Source organism: Oncorhynchus masou, chromosome 21 (assembly GCF_036934945.1).
Source record: "Oncorhynchus masou masou isolate Uvic2021 chromosome 21, UVic_Omas_1.1, whole genome shotgun sequence".
NCBI lineage: Eukaryota > Metazoa > Chordata > Actinopteri > Salmoniformes > Salmonidae > Oncorhynchus > Oncorhynchus masou.
Window position 1 is genome coordinate 27514 of NC_088232.1, and position 14349 is coordinate 41862.

Sequence of the window (14349 nt, forward strand, 5' to 3'; positions counted from 1 at the left end):
GATGGGGCAACAGTTGCTACTACTACAATAGACATCTAGGATGGGGCAACAGTTACTCCAATAGACATCTAGATGGGGCAACAGTTACTCCAATAGACATCTAGATGGGGCAACAGTTACTCCAATAGACATCTAGATGGGGCAACAGTTACTTCAATAGACATCTAGATGGGGCAACAGTTACTCCAATAGACATCTGGATGGGGCAACAGTTACTCCTAGAATAAACATCTATATAGGGCAACCGTATGAGTAGTAGTTAGAGAGTTGGAATCTGTCTTGAGGGAAATACATTTGAAAGTCTTGGGCTAATGAAGCAAACTTGGGTGTTCAAAGTTAATAGCGCCAGTAAAAGTTCAGCTGTAACCAAAAGGATTATGACAAAGTCATGCTGTAGATTTAAAGAATGCAAAAGTGTCTGTGAGCCAAACTACTAGAAAGGAACCCAGTTTAAATATACTACTAATGCCCCCTCAGCTGGTTTTCCTCCAGGCACGCTGGAACAAGACTATACATACCTTTCCTCTGAAGTCATTTTTGTTGTTTGTCTTATGTAGTCATTTAGTTAAGTCGTGGTATATTGTTTATTGAACTGTGTAAAACTTAATGTCATGCAACCACATGGAATGGCTGTGAATGGTTATAAGTCATCCGCAGCAAAGAATTTTGTGCCGCATTATAAATGACTACATCATGACTAAACTTACTGCATCTCCCCAGAAACCAATCCTCCTCAACTATCAACCGAACCTATTGAGGGGAGACCAACAAAAATCTATCAACTACAACATCCAGCCTCACCAAACCTTCCCAGAATCTCCTCCACCAAACCTCACCTCTTGAGGGCAGACACCTTTTTGGGTGTCTTCCTCTTGAGTTTGGGCAGAGAGCGGTCCTGCTCAAAGCCCTTGTTGTCAAGGAGCTGTCTCATGGCAATGTTGGCCAGTTGCTCCATCAGCTTGAAGGTCTCATTGATGTTGAGGAAGACCGAGAAGACGTGCTCAGCCACCCGCGTGCTCACCTTGGCCCGAGGAATGGAAGCATGAATGACGGTTAGAGGGGTGTATGGATGGATAAAGAGACATTAAAGCGAGGGTAACATGCAGTATAGTTGATATGATTTACAAGGCTCACCTTGACTGCATCGGGGAGGAGGAGCGTGGCGCTTTTCTCCAGCTGGGTGATGTCGGCCCAGCGGATCACTAGCTTGGCTGAGTGGGGAAGAAAGAGGGCGAGAGAGATAGAAAGAAATTGAATATGGTTGATTCATTAATTTTTGGGCTGCATAAAAGCCGATCGTTTGAAATATACATCACCTCATCTTGAAAAAAATACATTGTATCCACACAGAGAAAATATCAAGGGGCTGTACTATTTTTGGGACTTATGAAGGCTCTTAAAAAGCTATGCATAATCGGTATGTAGAACTAACCAGTTATGCAGTGGTGTGTATACCTGTGTCAGCATGCCAGTGGTCCCTACCTTCTTTCCCCAGCAGGTAAGAGTAGAAGCAGATGTGGTTGATGCTGAGGTAGAGCCAGCCCTGCCGGGGCACACGGCCCTTCCAGTAGCTACAGGAGTAGTAGTTGACCAGCTTCTCCTCTTCAGGCATGCCAAACAGCTTACGGAACGTACAGATGGCCTCCTTGAATTTGTCAGTGTCATCGTCCTCCTTCACGTCGTGGTTCTTGTTGTACTCGGCAATAATACCCTGGGGCAAGAGACCAATAGAGGGAGTGAAGGACTTTGAGAGAGACGATCAATAAAAGTTCAACAATTCATTTTAAAATAGATAGCTTGAAAGTGAGAGAGTGAGTGGCAGACAAAGTGAGAGAGCAAAATAAATCTTATCTGGCTAGCTTTTGTAATCTATTCATTGAGTAAGAACTACTTTATCGCCATACAGTTACATACAGAACCTGATTTAGAGGCTGTGTCAGTAGCTGGACCTGTTCTTAGGTTACAATAGGAAATACAGCCGGGCTTCGTTATTATGCCCCTGGCAGGAGTTATTTTGACAATACTACTTTGACTACATGCTGGACTAATATTACACCTGGCATTTCACAGGCAAACGTCATACGTTTCAATATCCAAACTGTCAAAATGAATTGCTGACAACCACCATTACTATTGACACAAACAATTCAATTACAAAAAGATTTGTGAAATTCCACAAACCCCACCATGCAACCCCTCTAAACACAAAACACAACCAACCTTCCAAATCCCAGAGAAGTCCATACTGTTTCTTTAGAGACAAGCATCTGCTAAGTGACTCATATATACACTAAACAGTACCTGAACTTTGCCCTTGACAAAGGTAGTGATGTCATTCTCGTTCTCAAAGATGGACAGTGTCTGCAGGAGGTTCTGCTCCAGCCACTCCCAGTGCTCTGTGATCTCCTTACGGGAGCACCCTATGGAACGAGGGAGGGGAGAAGAGACAGAGGAGGAGGAGGAGACAGGGGTGCATCAGGGAACTTGATTACAAGAGGCTCCCAGGAGAATGTGGAGGCATGGAGTTTCACCCATTCTTCATTTTCTTTGAGACATTACAGCATGTCGACTGAGACGCGCTTCATCATTCTTACAATTGTACGCAAATTTAACATGTTTAGCATACTTGGAATCCTAACCTACTCTTCTGGATACTAAGTAGTATGGAGGTACATGATTCAGGACCAGTGACAGACGAGGGGAAAGACAGTACAGACAGCAGTAACAAGCTGTTCAGACGGCTCATCAAGACTACTAGACACAACCCACCAGGCTATAAACCTAGGTGTTATTTTAGAGTGACCTAAAAAAAAAAATATTTAACCAGGCAAGACAGTTAAGTACAAATTCTTATTTACAATGACGGCCTAGCAGCAGTGGGTTAACTGCCTTGTTCAGGGGCAGAACAGATTTTTTAAACTGTCAGCTCGGGGATTCAATCTAGCAACCTTTCGTTTACTGGCCCACATCAGAAATGTGCCCAAATCAGCTTTTTAATTACCTTTGACAATATTTCTAAGTGTGACTATTCCTCTGTCAAGCCCACACTGACTAATGCATGTTTTTATTACTGACAGGCTTGATTATTGCAATGCACTCCTGTCTGGTCTCCCCCTCAACAAAAAAACATTGGCCAGCTTTAATGCATTCAGAATGCAGCAGCACGTGTGCTTACAAAGGCCAGGAGGAGAGCACACACACCACCTATTTTAAAGTCACTGCATTGGTAAGCCAGTTAGTTTTAGAGTGGATTTTAAAATTGCTTTATTGATTTTTAAAGCACTACGTGGGTTTGCATCTGAATACATGTCTGATATCTTAAAAGCATATGTGCCAGGTTGTCCCTCTGATCCTCTGTCACTGGCCTTTCAGCTGTTCCAAAGGTCACTCAGAACCACAACGTTTGGTGAGGCTGCCTTCAGCCACTATGGTCCTGGCCTTTAGAACAGCCTCTAGACATGCTTTTACTTAGGGTTCTTTTAATCTTATTCCCATATATAAATCACATTTATTTTTACGCATTAGTCTCATGTGTACTGTTATTTTAAGTTCTCTTAACTGTTTTATTGTCTTAGTTATTTGTATTTATCTTTCTCACCTTTTATTTGGTAATCACTTTGAAACGCATCCTGTAAGAAATGTGCTATATAAATAAAGTTTGATTAAATCTAGACAGCCCAGCCACTGACATTACTTGGCCATCCCCTCTGCTCGGCCTACATTTACTACCTCACATATGGTGATAAGCTCATGGCTAGAGCGCTATTGGCTAATTAGCTTCAGATATGTTACGATCCTACTTAAAAAGGTGAAATAATAATGCCCTGCAATACAGCACACCTTAAATTCAGGGAGAATTTTGAATAGTATTGGCAGGCAAATCCCTATTGGTGCTACTGTGGCTACTTGTTAGCAGCTACTTAGTGCTAGTGAAATCTGAGAGCCAGTCCAGGCAGAGCCTGCTAGCACAGAAACCTCAGTGTCCATTATCGTTAGAGGCCTCATCCGTCATCCATCTCCCCTGTAAGTAGCCCACTGCTGCTCATCTCTTAGCTACATTAGTGATGACGTCTGGCAGACAGACTGCTCCACGCTCCCTCTGTGCTGGAGGATGGGCGGATAGGGAGAGGGGAGGGAGGAGTGGTTGCCATTTCAAGGCCAGCCCTCAGGAGTCTTCTTCTCTGGGCTTCCATTTCAGAGAGGGTCTTCTCTCCTGTTTCTTTCCCCTACTCCTTTTTCCATATTGGACCACCCACTAAGGCAAATACACATGCGCGTAGTCACACACTATTCAAAGTCCTCCAACACAACAGACTTTTCAATCCACCATCCCCCCCCATAAAGCCAGATTGAGCTACAGGCCTTTCTATTGTATCATGGATGCTGTGTGTGTGTGCAGGACTTACCTAAGTCAACTTATATTATTTTGTGACTAGAAAAGTCAAATTGTTGTGATGCAATTTGTGTTTTGATCTTATTATTTCCGTGATCATTTCATTTTGGGTCATACAATGTAAAATAACAAAGTTATTTCTATCAATGTTATAAGGACTTAGGAAAAGTTTACATTCTAATACCGACTTTGTCATCAGTCCTTTGTATTGTTCTAGACTATATGTCTGACAGATGAGACTGACTCACAAACAAAAAGGAGAAATCAAAACATTACCGGTAGGCATGACCTACCTGGCACCCGTGACCCCCGAACTAAAACTAAACTCAAGAGTCATAGTCAAAACCGTTGCAGTGTGCCTCTCCTCTCTCTCGCCGTTCATTTAAAAACAGAGCCATTGTTCATTACATCTGGGGAGTATAGTTCTGAAGCCTCTCCTTACTTACACAATGATCCCTCTTTAAAAATAAATCCTTCCTTTCCTGTCCGCTTGTCATGGGTCCGTGGGATTGCATTATGGCTCCTCCAGAGTAATAAATTATTTGTGTGACATAACTGCTCAAGGAAAGAGGAAGGTGAAGATTGGGGTTTCTGTGATGTCACAAACCATTGTAACTAGCCAAAAGAGGTGTGATGAGATTGTGTCAGTATCTTACATTTACAGCCCTGAGTTAACCTTTTGGCTTTTCCATATAGGACATTAGGGTGGTTAACCCTTTAACATGCAAAGAGGGAGTGTTAACAGATGAAGTCAGCAGATGTAATGTAAGCTTTAACATGCTAGCTAATTAACTAAAAAGAAACATGACAGCCCCTCGTATTTTGAGCGAATCACCATCGATTCCCATTCCTGGTAACCGTTTCTCCCCAGTCTAGCCCTTTAAGAGCAGTGGGCCATGACGTGATGCTTGGCATTAGCAGGAAGTGAGAACATGGTGCAGGAAGAGAGGGCCTTGTGTGCAAAGGGGAGGGGGGAGAGAAAGAAAGAGCGAGAGAGAACTATACACAGACACACACAGTACACACCATGAGCAATGATCCAGAAGATTAGGGAGTCAGGTGTCTGGTAAAGGATTCTGTAGGGGGCCACTCGAGCACTGGAGTCCAGCACCACGTCCAGTGTTCCCACCAACAGACCTGCGGTGGGAGGAGCAGGGAATACCGTGGGTTAGGGAGGGAGACACTGTGGGAATATCATGATAGTCTATACAACATTGTTTGGACATTGAATGCATTGATTGTCTTGAGGATGGAAAATAAAACCTGTAAGTGAGCCAAGAACTTAAAAAGCAAATACAAACAAGTCATGAATCCTCCCCCTAAAAAAATGACTTCAAAGCAAAACCCAACAAAAGATTTTCTGTTTTAGCCCATTTCGGAAACGTAACAAAGCAGCCCCATCCACCATGTGAGACAGACCGTTCTGGGACATTAACCCTTGTTAGACCATTTATGCTCTCCTCAAAGGGCCCTTGATGGAGCCCTCTGGCTATGAGATCACCACTTATGAAATAGAGGGAGGAGGAAGGGGTATTTAGGGCTGACGGGCAGCTGTGGCTTTCCTGTCCTGACTGCTTCATGCCCAATTTATATTACAGGACCAAACCAAGCCACACAAACCAGGGCTGTGCCCGTATCTACAAAGCGTCTCAGAGTAGGAGTGCTGAACTCAGATCAGTTTAGCCTTTTAGATCATAATTAGATATGTTTATATGGACAGGTGGGGACCTGATCTTAAATCAGCACTACTACTCTGAGACATTTAGTGGATGGGGTCTGGGCTGGCCTGGTTACACATCCACCCTAGTTGCTGGAACTGTGCTGGAAAAGACACAGTGAAGAAATATCCCAGCCAGCACAGTACGGTTCAGGTTGGCACTAATGTGTGAATCTTGTATCAATGTTCTTGTATGGAGAAGTGGGGTGGATGGGCAGATGGCACAGAGCTCAGATTTCCCATGTGACAGATCGATGCGGAGAGAAGAAGGTGAGAGTAAAGTCACCTGGAATAAAAAGGACGAATCCCCTGTAATCTAATGACCGAGGGATGAATCCCCTGTAATCTAATGACCGAGGGATGAATCCCCTGTAATCTAATGAATGAGGGAAGTGGAGAGATAGATTGACAGATTATGGACTCATGATAGCTGAAAGAAGCCAACAACTCCCATCTCTTTTAAAGAGTTGTTTTATTACTCTAATGCTTATGATCTCTGATACAGTAATAATACATGACAAGTGTCTAGCTACTGTCTATTGTAAACCACAAGATCATAAAATAAGAAACTGGTACCACAATTTCCCAAAAAAATAATAATAAATAATATATATATATATTTTAGAGTGGAGGAAAAACATCTGAAGTGATGAATACGCTAGTCTTGCTGAAAGGCTTTTGTTGTGAATAGTGATAAGTCTAGTTTTTTTTTAAATGTCTTAGGGTCTACACTAATATGTTGTCATCAAAGTTTGAGTGGAAATGACACTCCAACAATCTCAACCTTTGATAGAAAGAAGCTTTTTCACTGCCATATTCCACAGTCACCCCGAAACTATTCCCTGTTGGGAATTTTACCATGACAGCTTTTTGCCAGTGGCGCATCAGACACATAGAATTCTATGAGTCACACAGACCGAGATAGATGAAAAGAGCAATATGGGGAGAGAGGGGGACAGAGACAGACATGCAGAAAGGGAGCAAGAGAAACCAAAACGGCCAGTCTGGATGATATTCTTCCGTCCATACATGTCTGCTGGAGGACTTCTGGGACACCACTCCTCTCCACTAGCTGCTCTAATAAAGACATCTGAATACAATTACATCTATGGGGATTAATTTCCCCCTCCCTCCTGTTCTCTCTCTTTTAAATCCTATGCAGGGCGCAATCAAAGGTTAGGACGAATTCAATGAGAAGTGCTTAAATAATGATTAAAGGCTAATAGATAATGAATATATCATTAACATGTTAATTGAATATTATCAAAAATGGCTGTATATGTCACAGTGTGGGCAATTCAGGTTTCACACTGGATGGTCGTAATCAATATGGCCGTCGGTTCTGACAACTGTATCTTCACATTAGTCACCATTGATAACTGTACAGAAACGTTATAATATTTATTTGTTTCAAGTGTTAACTGCAATGGCAAAAGCAGAACAAACACAGAGCTACAGTACGAAATCACGGGGAAACAGAAAATAAATTAGATGGGAGAGAACAGAACAGCTTGGCCGATATGCAAAAGGTTTGTGTGTTAGCCTCCATTTCAAAGGGTTAGCACAGACACCGAAGCTGTTGTTGGTACTTGGGGCTGGCTAATGCAAGGATACAGGATCTGGGCCTTTCTGACAAACATGTTGTGGGCATATAAGGACATTTTCAGTTTCAAACTTCAACCGGTTGTTTTTGTTGAACAGTGTTAAATCCAGTTCTGCACCCCCAAGGTTGCACATTTTTGGTCTAGCCCAGCACTAACACCACATTCAACTAAGAACATGATGAGTGGACTAGTTGAATTGAGTGTGCTAGTGCTGGAACAAAATGTGCAACCATGGGGGTTACCTCAAGACATGGAGTTGCAGAACACTGAACAAATACCTGTGAAGCACCTCTCAGTTGGATAGACAGGGCATGACCTGAACCCAGCGGTGTTGCAGGGATGTGTGTTAGGGGTTAACACAGGAAGCACAGGTGTCAAGCGCAACAAAAGAGACCACTGACGAGTGAGACCCACTGAAGGATGACACCCACAACATCCTGTGACTTCCACGACTACATGCAACCTACAGCTCAAACCGCTCACTCCAAATACTCTGCACAGTTAAGATATCAACAGCAATGGAGAGGATTAGTATGCACGGTATTTTATGAAGAAGGAATTAGTGCACCCTACATCATCCTGACAATATTACTTGTTTTGATTAGAGGGCTACTTTCCCCCTCAGAACACAGGATCCTCCACCATGCTATAATAACAAGAGTTAACATGAGCTACTGTACTGTGGTGTTTTGTATATGGTGAAGAGAAGGACCCCAGACCTATAGCCTAGCGTTGACCCTTTAATCCATAACATGAACTTTGGGAAACCACACAATTGTCTGTGACTATATGTTCCTATACATTTGATTGTACTTTCAACAGCCCCAACGTAACTAACACACACACACACACACACACACACACACACACCCCCAAAGAAAAACAAGACGTACAGAAACTAAGCTCCAATGATGAGAAATGCTTCCTTTGTTGTGGGTGGGGATGGAAAGAAACGAGCCCGAGTCTACATACAGTAGACTGGAGAACAGACCAGCATCATGTGATGTTTTGGACTTTTTATAGATTGGAGAAGCCAAGAAACAAGGTCAGAAGCTGGGCTGCCTATTGTTACTTAGCAAAGCTCCATTCTTTGTTCAGTTGAGACGGCTAGTTCCTACTTTCCACTCAAGAGTGGGAAAAAACACCATCTTAAAGCAAAAACAATCGTTTTTTCTCTCCTTTTCATCGGTCTCCATCCTGCTTTCTGTTGGGTCTATTTCAGTGTTTCATCTGTAAAAATATATAGCAGTGGAGGGGAAGTTCCGATGGGGATTGAAGGACCCCAGACCCCCTTGCTTTGGGGGTCTGGGTTCCCTGCCAGATAATTTTTATGGAGAAGGACTGAGAAGCTCAGTACTGGTGACTTATTAAAAAAATGACTTTCTACTCCAAAAATGAACAAAAATACAATTATGCTGACACCATTTCAAATATAATTTCCACCTCCAGAAATGAGCGCAATAACACATGTAAAATTATTTAAAAAAAAATATTTTAACATATTGGACAATGCATATAGTCTATGCATGGTCCATATTATCAGGTATGCTATTAGCAATAAGCATTATCACCTGTAGCCCAACTGATGCAGAGAAGAGCAAATAAATAGGCTGAAGCATGGAACTACCTGTCTGCAGTTACCCTATTGGGCGAATCATTAACCAATTAGTTTAACTAGTTATTATGCATAAACACAGTGAATATAGTGTAGAGCTAGCTGGTAGGGTAACCCAGGGTAACCCACCCCCTGCCTGTACTTGAGGTAGGGTGGTGTTTTACCTCAAAGTTATCCTACAATTGACCAGTGTTACATGTATCCCAAATATCCCCCATGCACTAAACTGCCGGGTGCAGTTCTTGCATATTTAGGAGTTGAGAAATACACATGCATCGACTGCTTGTCAGAATGCATGTTTCCCTCCTTATGGCACTTGTAACTTGAATGTGCCAGGAGAATAATATGCATCTTACATAGAACACACAAAAACAAGCTGACTATAAAATATTAACTATTCTACTATGGGGTTACCCGATTTTTATATTCATGACTTGTTTGTTTGCAGAGGAAAAGTACATGTGGACTGTTCTAGCATTGGCAGAAATATTTTCTCATGTTCCATATTGTTTTGGACGTGGCGGTAATGATTTTGCTGTGGAGCAGCACCACAGCTAAATGGCTACAGAGGAAACACTGGTCTATATTCTCCCAAGTACTGACACTGCACCTAATCACCCCACTGGCTGAGAATCAATATTGTTTCAAATAACAAGAACCTGATACGAAGTAACACCATACATGTTATTTTACGTCATGTTTCTCTAACCTAACCCCCTGTAACACAGCTGTAGTGTTATTCCTCTTCTTCTTTCCCAAGCCTCAATGTGTACCTCCAGGTCAGAGGTCACCAGATAAGATAGATAGGTGATGTAAAGCAGCAGATGATAGTGTGGGTAATGTTCGATGGTCAAAGAGGTCGATGGTTAGAAGTCTAGTCCAAGTGTCTATTGAGGGTGATGTCATCATGTATACGTGATGTTAGTCACCCAACACATGTAGGCCTAGTAGAGTTTCAGGTCAAAACGACTCCAAAATGTCACACTATTGTGAAATGTTAGGTAATATAGGTTAGCTTATTGTCCCTTGGATAGTGTAATTTCTGCATTGAAAGTATCATATGGTGAATAAGCTCCAATCCAACATTTGGGGTGGAAGTTAGCCTAGCGGTTAGAGCATTGGACCAGCACCCGAAAGGTTGCTAGTTCTAACTCCCGAACCGACAAGGTGAAAAATCTGCCCATGTGCCCTTGAGCAAAGCACTTAGCCCAAATTGCTCCAGTGTTGCTGTAGATAATAGCAGACCCTGGCAGAGACACCACTCTCCGAGGGTGTCTCAAGGAGAGTGGGGATATGCAAAAACAAACATTTCCAATTCACATGCGTATTAATACAATTGTACAAGAGGGAAATAGAAAAAATATAAGCACCTACCAAATTACCAAAGTCAACATTTCACAATTGAAGCTTGACATTTTTCAAATCTTATGACTTAAGATAGATGACTAGTTCCCCTAAAATCAATAATGAAACTGTACTATTTTTTATGTTTCTCAGTCTCTATAAATCAATTAAATTTAAAAAAGTATAATGTTGACTTCTCCTCATATCAAGTAGCCTCCTAAATATGGCTATAAATCAAAAAGCGTTGGCCCTGGTGCCCTTCCATATGCCCCAGGAGGACCAGGTGCTCGCTTGGCTTTCTCTGCCCGCTGAAAAGGGGTGTTTACTGGGCAGTGCCAGTCATTGTGCCCAGGCTCTCTCTTCTCCTCAGCAGGCCAACTGGCACACCACACGGTCCGCTCAGTATTCACATAAAAATGACATCATCACATATCACCACCGCACGCTTTGTGTCGCTATCCCGAGACAATAGGGAGAGGCAGAGTGTTGGTTCGGGGGCTAACTTTCAGTCGCTGGCATGTGGGAAAAAATAATATCTCCGCCCTTCAGTAAAATGTCAGCGAAATGTCTTGTTGCTGACCAATGAAGTGAGATACTTGCAGGCCATTTTGGCTCCTTTTGTCATATTCATTACTGGCTGGCTGACACTGAAGAGGGAGTGACTGACTGGCACTGAGGACAGCAGCACACAGTTCAACTCTCTTTGACCCACCATGACTGCGACGGCCAGTCTAGTCAAAGCAGGGCTACATAGATACTGTATAGAGAGGGCTATAGATATATCCATACAGAGTCATCTATGGCTCGGAGTCAAAGACTTGGACTGAATCTACTGTACCTTTAATGAACCTGACTGAAATTCAACTAATCATGTTCTATCCTTTTTTTTAACAAGGTAGCATCATTCGCATCATTCTCAGAGTTGCGATGAGTTCAACAGACAGACTGAATCCAGGTCAGCCTGATTGGGATGGCACCCTATGCCCTACCTTTGACCAGAACCCCATGAGCCCTGGTCAAAAGTAGTGCACTACATAGGAAATAGTGCACCATTTCAGATGCAGACAGTCGCCACCACCTACGGTCCTTAAAATGATTGCTCCTCCCTGATGTAGCAGTCCTCCTAGTGACTGTGGACTAATTTGGATGGGAGTGAGTGAAGTCGAAGAGGAATATAGGAGATGAGTAGAGAAAGGAGAGGGAGAGATGATTCAGCATGTACTACTCCTGCCGGGAAGAAAGAGTGTGCCTTTGCTCTGCATGTCTCCTTGTGTATGGGTTGTCTCGGTGGCATTCAAAATTCAGTACGGGGAATGACACATCACCAGCCATTTTAACATTCTCTGGGCGTGCTGGGCTCTAATCAATCACAGGTTCATTTCCATTTATTGGAGCCTTTTAAACGGTCCCAAGTGCTGGAATTTGTCTTCCCTGTCAGGGGAGATATGTCCAGCCTTATGTTAGCTAGCTCGTAGCCTAATGAGATTACAATTATAGTGAACTAAGCACAGTCAATGATTATCTATTTAACAAATCTATGCATTTATTTCCTTGTTTTGTTAATGGTTTAAAGGGTATATAGAAGGCTTACTCTTTGCAACAATATTAGTTACTATTTTCCAGGATCACCTAAAGTACAAGGCCTACATAAATAGCCCAGATCTTGGGATGCTGATCAATAGGGTACATTAGCTGCTGAATGCCCACTAGCTCCATTGTATGTAGTTCTATGGGAGGTGGTCCATAAGACAATGGCCCTATGACTATTCTGAGCCTAATACCTTATTCAGATAAAATCACACCTGCATTTGTCTAGTTATAGTAGCTCCCGGGTGGCACAGCGGCCTAAGGCACTGCATCTCAATGCTAGCGGCATCACTACAGACTATGGTTCGATCCCGGGCTGTATCACAACCGGCTGTGATCGGGAGTCCCATAGGGCAGCAAGCAATTGGCCCAGCGTCATCCGGGTTATGGGAGGGTTTGGCCATCATTGTAAAATAAGAATGTTATTAACTGACATGCCTAGTTAAATAAATAAAATATAGTAGTAGGGGCTATTTGGGTCACGTGTCTATTCATTCATACAGGTCTACATCCCCTCATGCCATTGTCACCCCTTTGATACCCGAGTGACCTGACCTCTATCCCTCACTACGCATGCAATCTTCTCTCCATCACTAAACATCTGTGAGGCATGAATAATCTCCCAAACCAAGCGAGAGACCCGGGCAGAGGACAATAATTTGGTTTGGCACTGCTTGCATCACAGCTGTAATAGCGTTAAATAATCCTAGCCAAGTATATCTGAACTCGACGATAGAACATTCGTGGAGTTGAGCTATGCTTGGCTACAATAATCCATGATTTAGAGACCGAGAGAGAGAGACAGTTATATGTATCTCACCCGCTAGTCCTCCTCTGCCGTCCCCGTGGCCCTTGCGTTTCTGGAGGATGAAATAGGGATTTGCTCGCTCGGTTATCCACAACGCACCCGCCTGTAACACCTCTTCAGGGTGCACCCACATCTTCGTCCAGCGGATTCTAAAGGCACATCAAATCCAGCTGATTCAGGCGGTGCCTGTCAAATGAACTGGAATGCTGGTACGGTCAGTCCAGGGGCTGATGCTCGATGCAGGTCCACCGAATAACACGTACAATTGGACAAGGACAACTTGGTTACAGTGTAGGTATAGAACTATGACAGCATTAAGACCCTATTTATTCGCTAAAAACACGCTCTCCAAACTTCCATGCACGGCCGCGTGAGAGGTGATTGGATTCCAGCCGTGTACGCCAAATATGCAAAAAAATGTGTGCAATACATTCAGTGGAACTCAATTACTAGGTGGCACAATAAAGCAGGTTTCGCATTAAAACAACCGAATCTGACAGATTTCTGTAGGGACGGATCTGAGAGCGACACTTCGGTTCGGTCTTTGTTGTTTATTATCTGTGTTGTAACCGCTGTCAGGTGGATATCGCCAACGAATCCTCGTTCATCGGTCGTCAGATATTTCAGAATGAGCGATGGTTGGACGCTAAATAATGTGGACACAAGCACGTTATATCCATTAGGCTATTTACAACCTACTATCCAACATATATGTATGCTGCCTGCCTCCACATCGAACAACAATGTCATTTAATGCAACCTACTCTCTAGCGCCGCTACGGCACAGCTCTGTATCAACAATACGCGTCATAGAGTGGCCACATCGTTACGTCAACTTTGTGGGAGTTGTTTGTATAATTATAGCCTAGGCCCTACGTGGTAATAAAGTATAATTCAAATGAATAAAGTTGTTCGTCGATATGACTTGGCTACTGTTTACAAATACTAAGTGTCGAAGCTGTCTTCAGGCGCAAAGCTGTCACTGCTGGCTCTTGCTGTTTTGCATTTGTTGTTTTTGCCACCTGGTACCAATTAGTGGATCAATTGTAATGGTTTCCATTGTTTCTTTCATCTGTACTTTATTCTTTAATGCAAATATCATCAATGCAATTTTATAAGTAAATACAATTGCCATAACTTACACCTATGTCCAGTGGGTAGGAGTTTTACAATGACATGCCACACACATTTGGGATTTCTTAAAATCTTGAGAAAGGGGTGTTTAAGAATGAAAACGTTGAATTAGTAAATTCCCAGTTAGTCAGAGGGCTGAAAAGGTAC

The 14349-nt window shown here is 42.9% G+C and overlaps 1 protein-coding gene across 1 annotated transcript in view; it reads right to left on the minus strand.

The window, feature by feature from the left end:
• Positions 1-13806, minus strand: part of LOC135507552 (TBC1 domain family member 9-like) — a 33809-nt gene extending 20003 nt beyond the window's left edge. The window contains exons 1-6 of the mRNA XM_064927055.1: positions 13081-13806; positions 5420-5530; positions 2302-2420; positions 1483-1711; positions 1135-1211; positions 837-1021 (exon numbers count right to left, since the gene is read on the minus strand). Coding sequence (XP_064783127.1) covers positions 837-1021; positions 1135-1211; positions 1483-1711; positions 2302-2420; positions 5420-5530; positions 13081-13201 — 842 coding nt within the window. The 5' untranslated portion in view covers positions 13202-13806. The remainder of the gene's footprint in view (positions 1-836; positions 1022-1134; positions 1212-1482; positions 1712-2301; positions 2421-5419; positions 5531-13080) is intronic.
• Between the last annotated feature and the right edge of the window lie 543 nt (positions 13807-14349).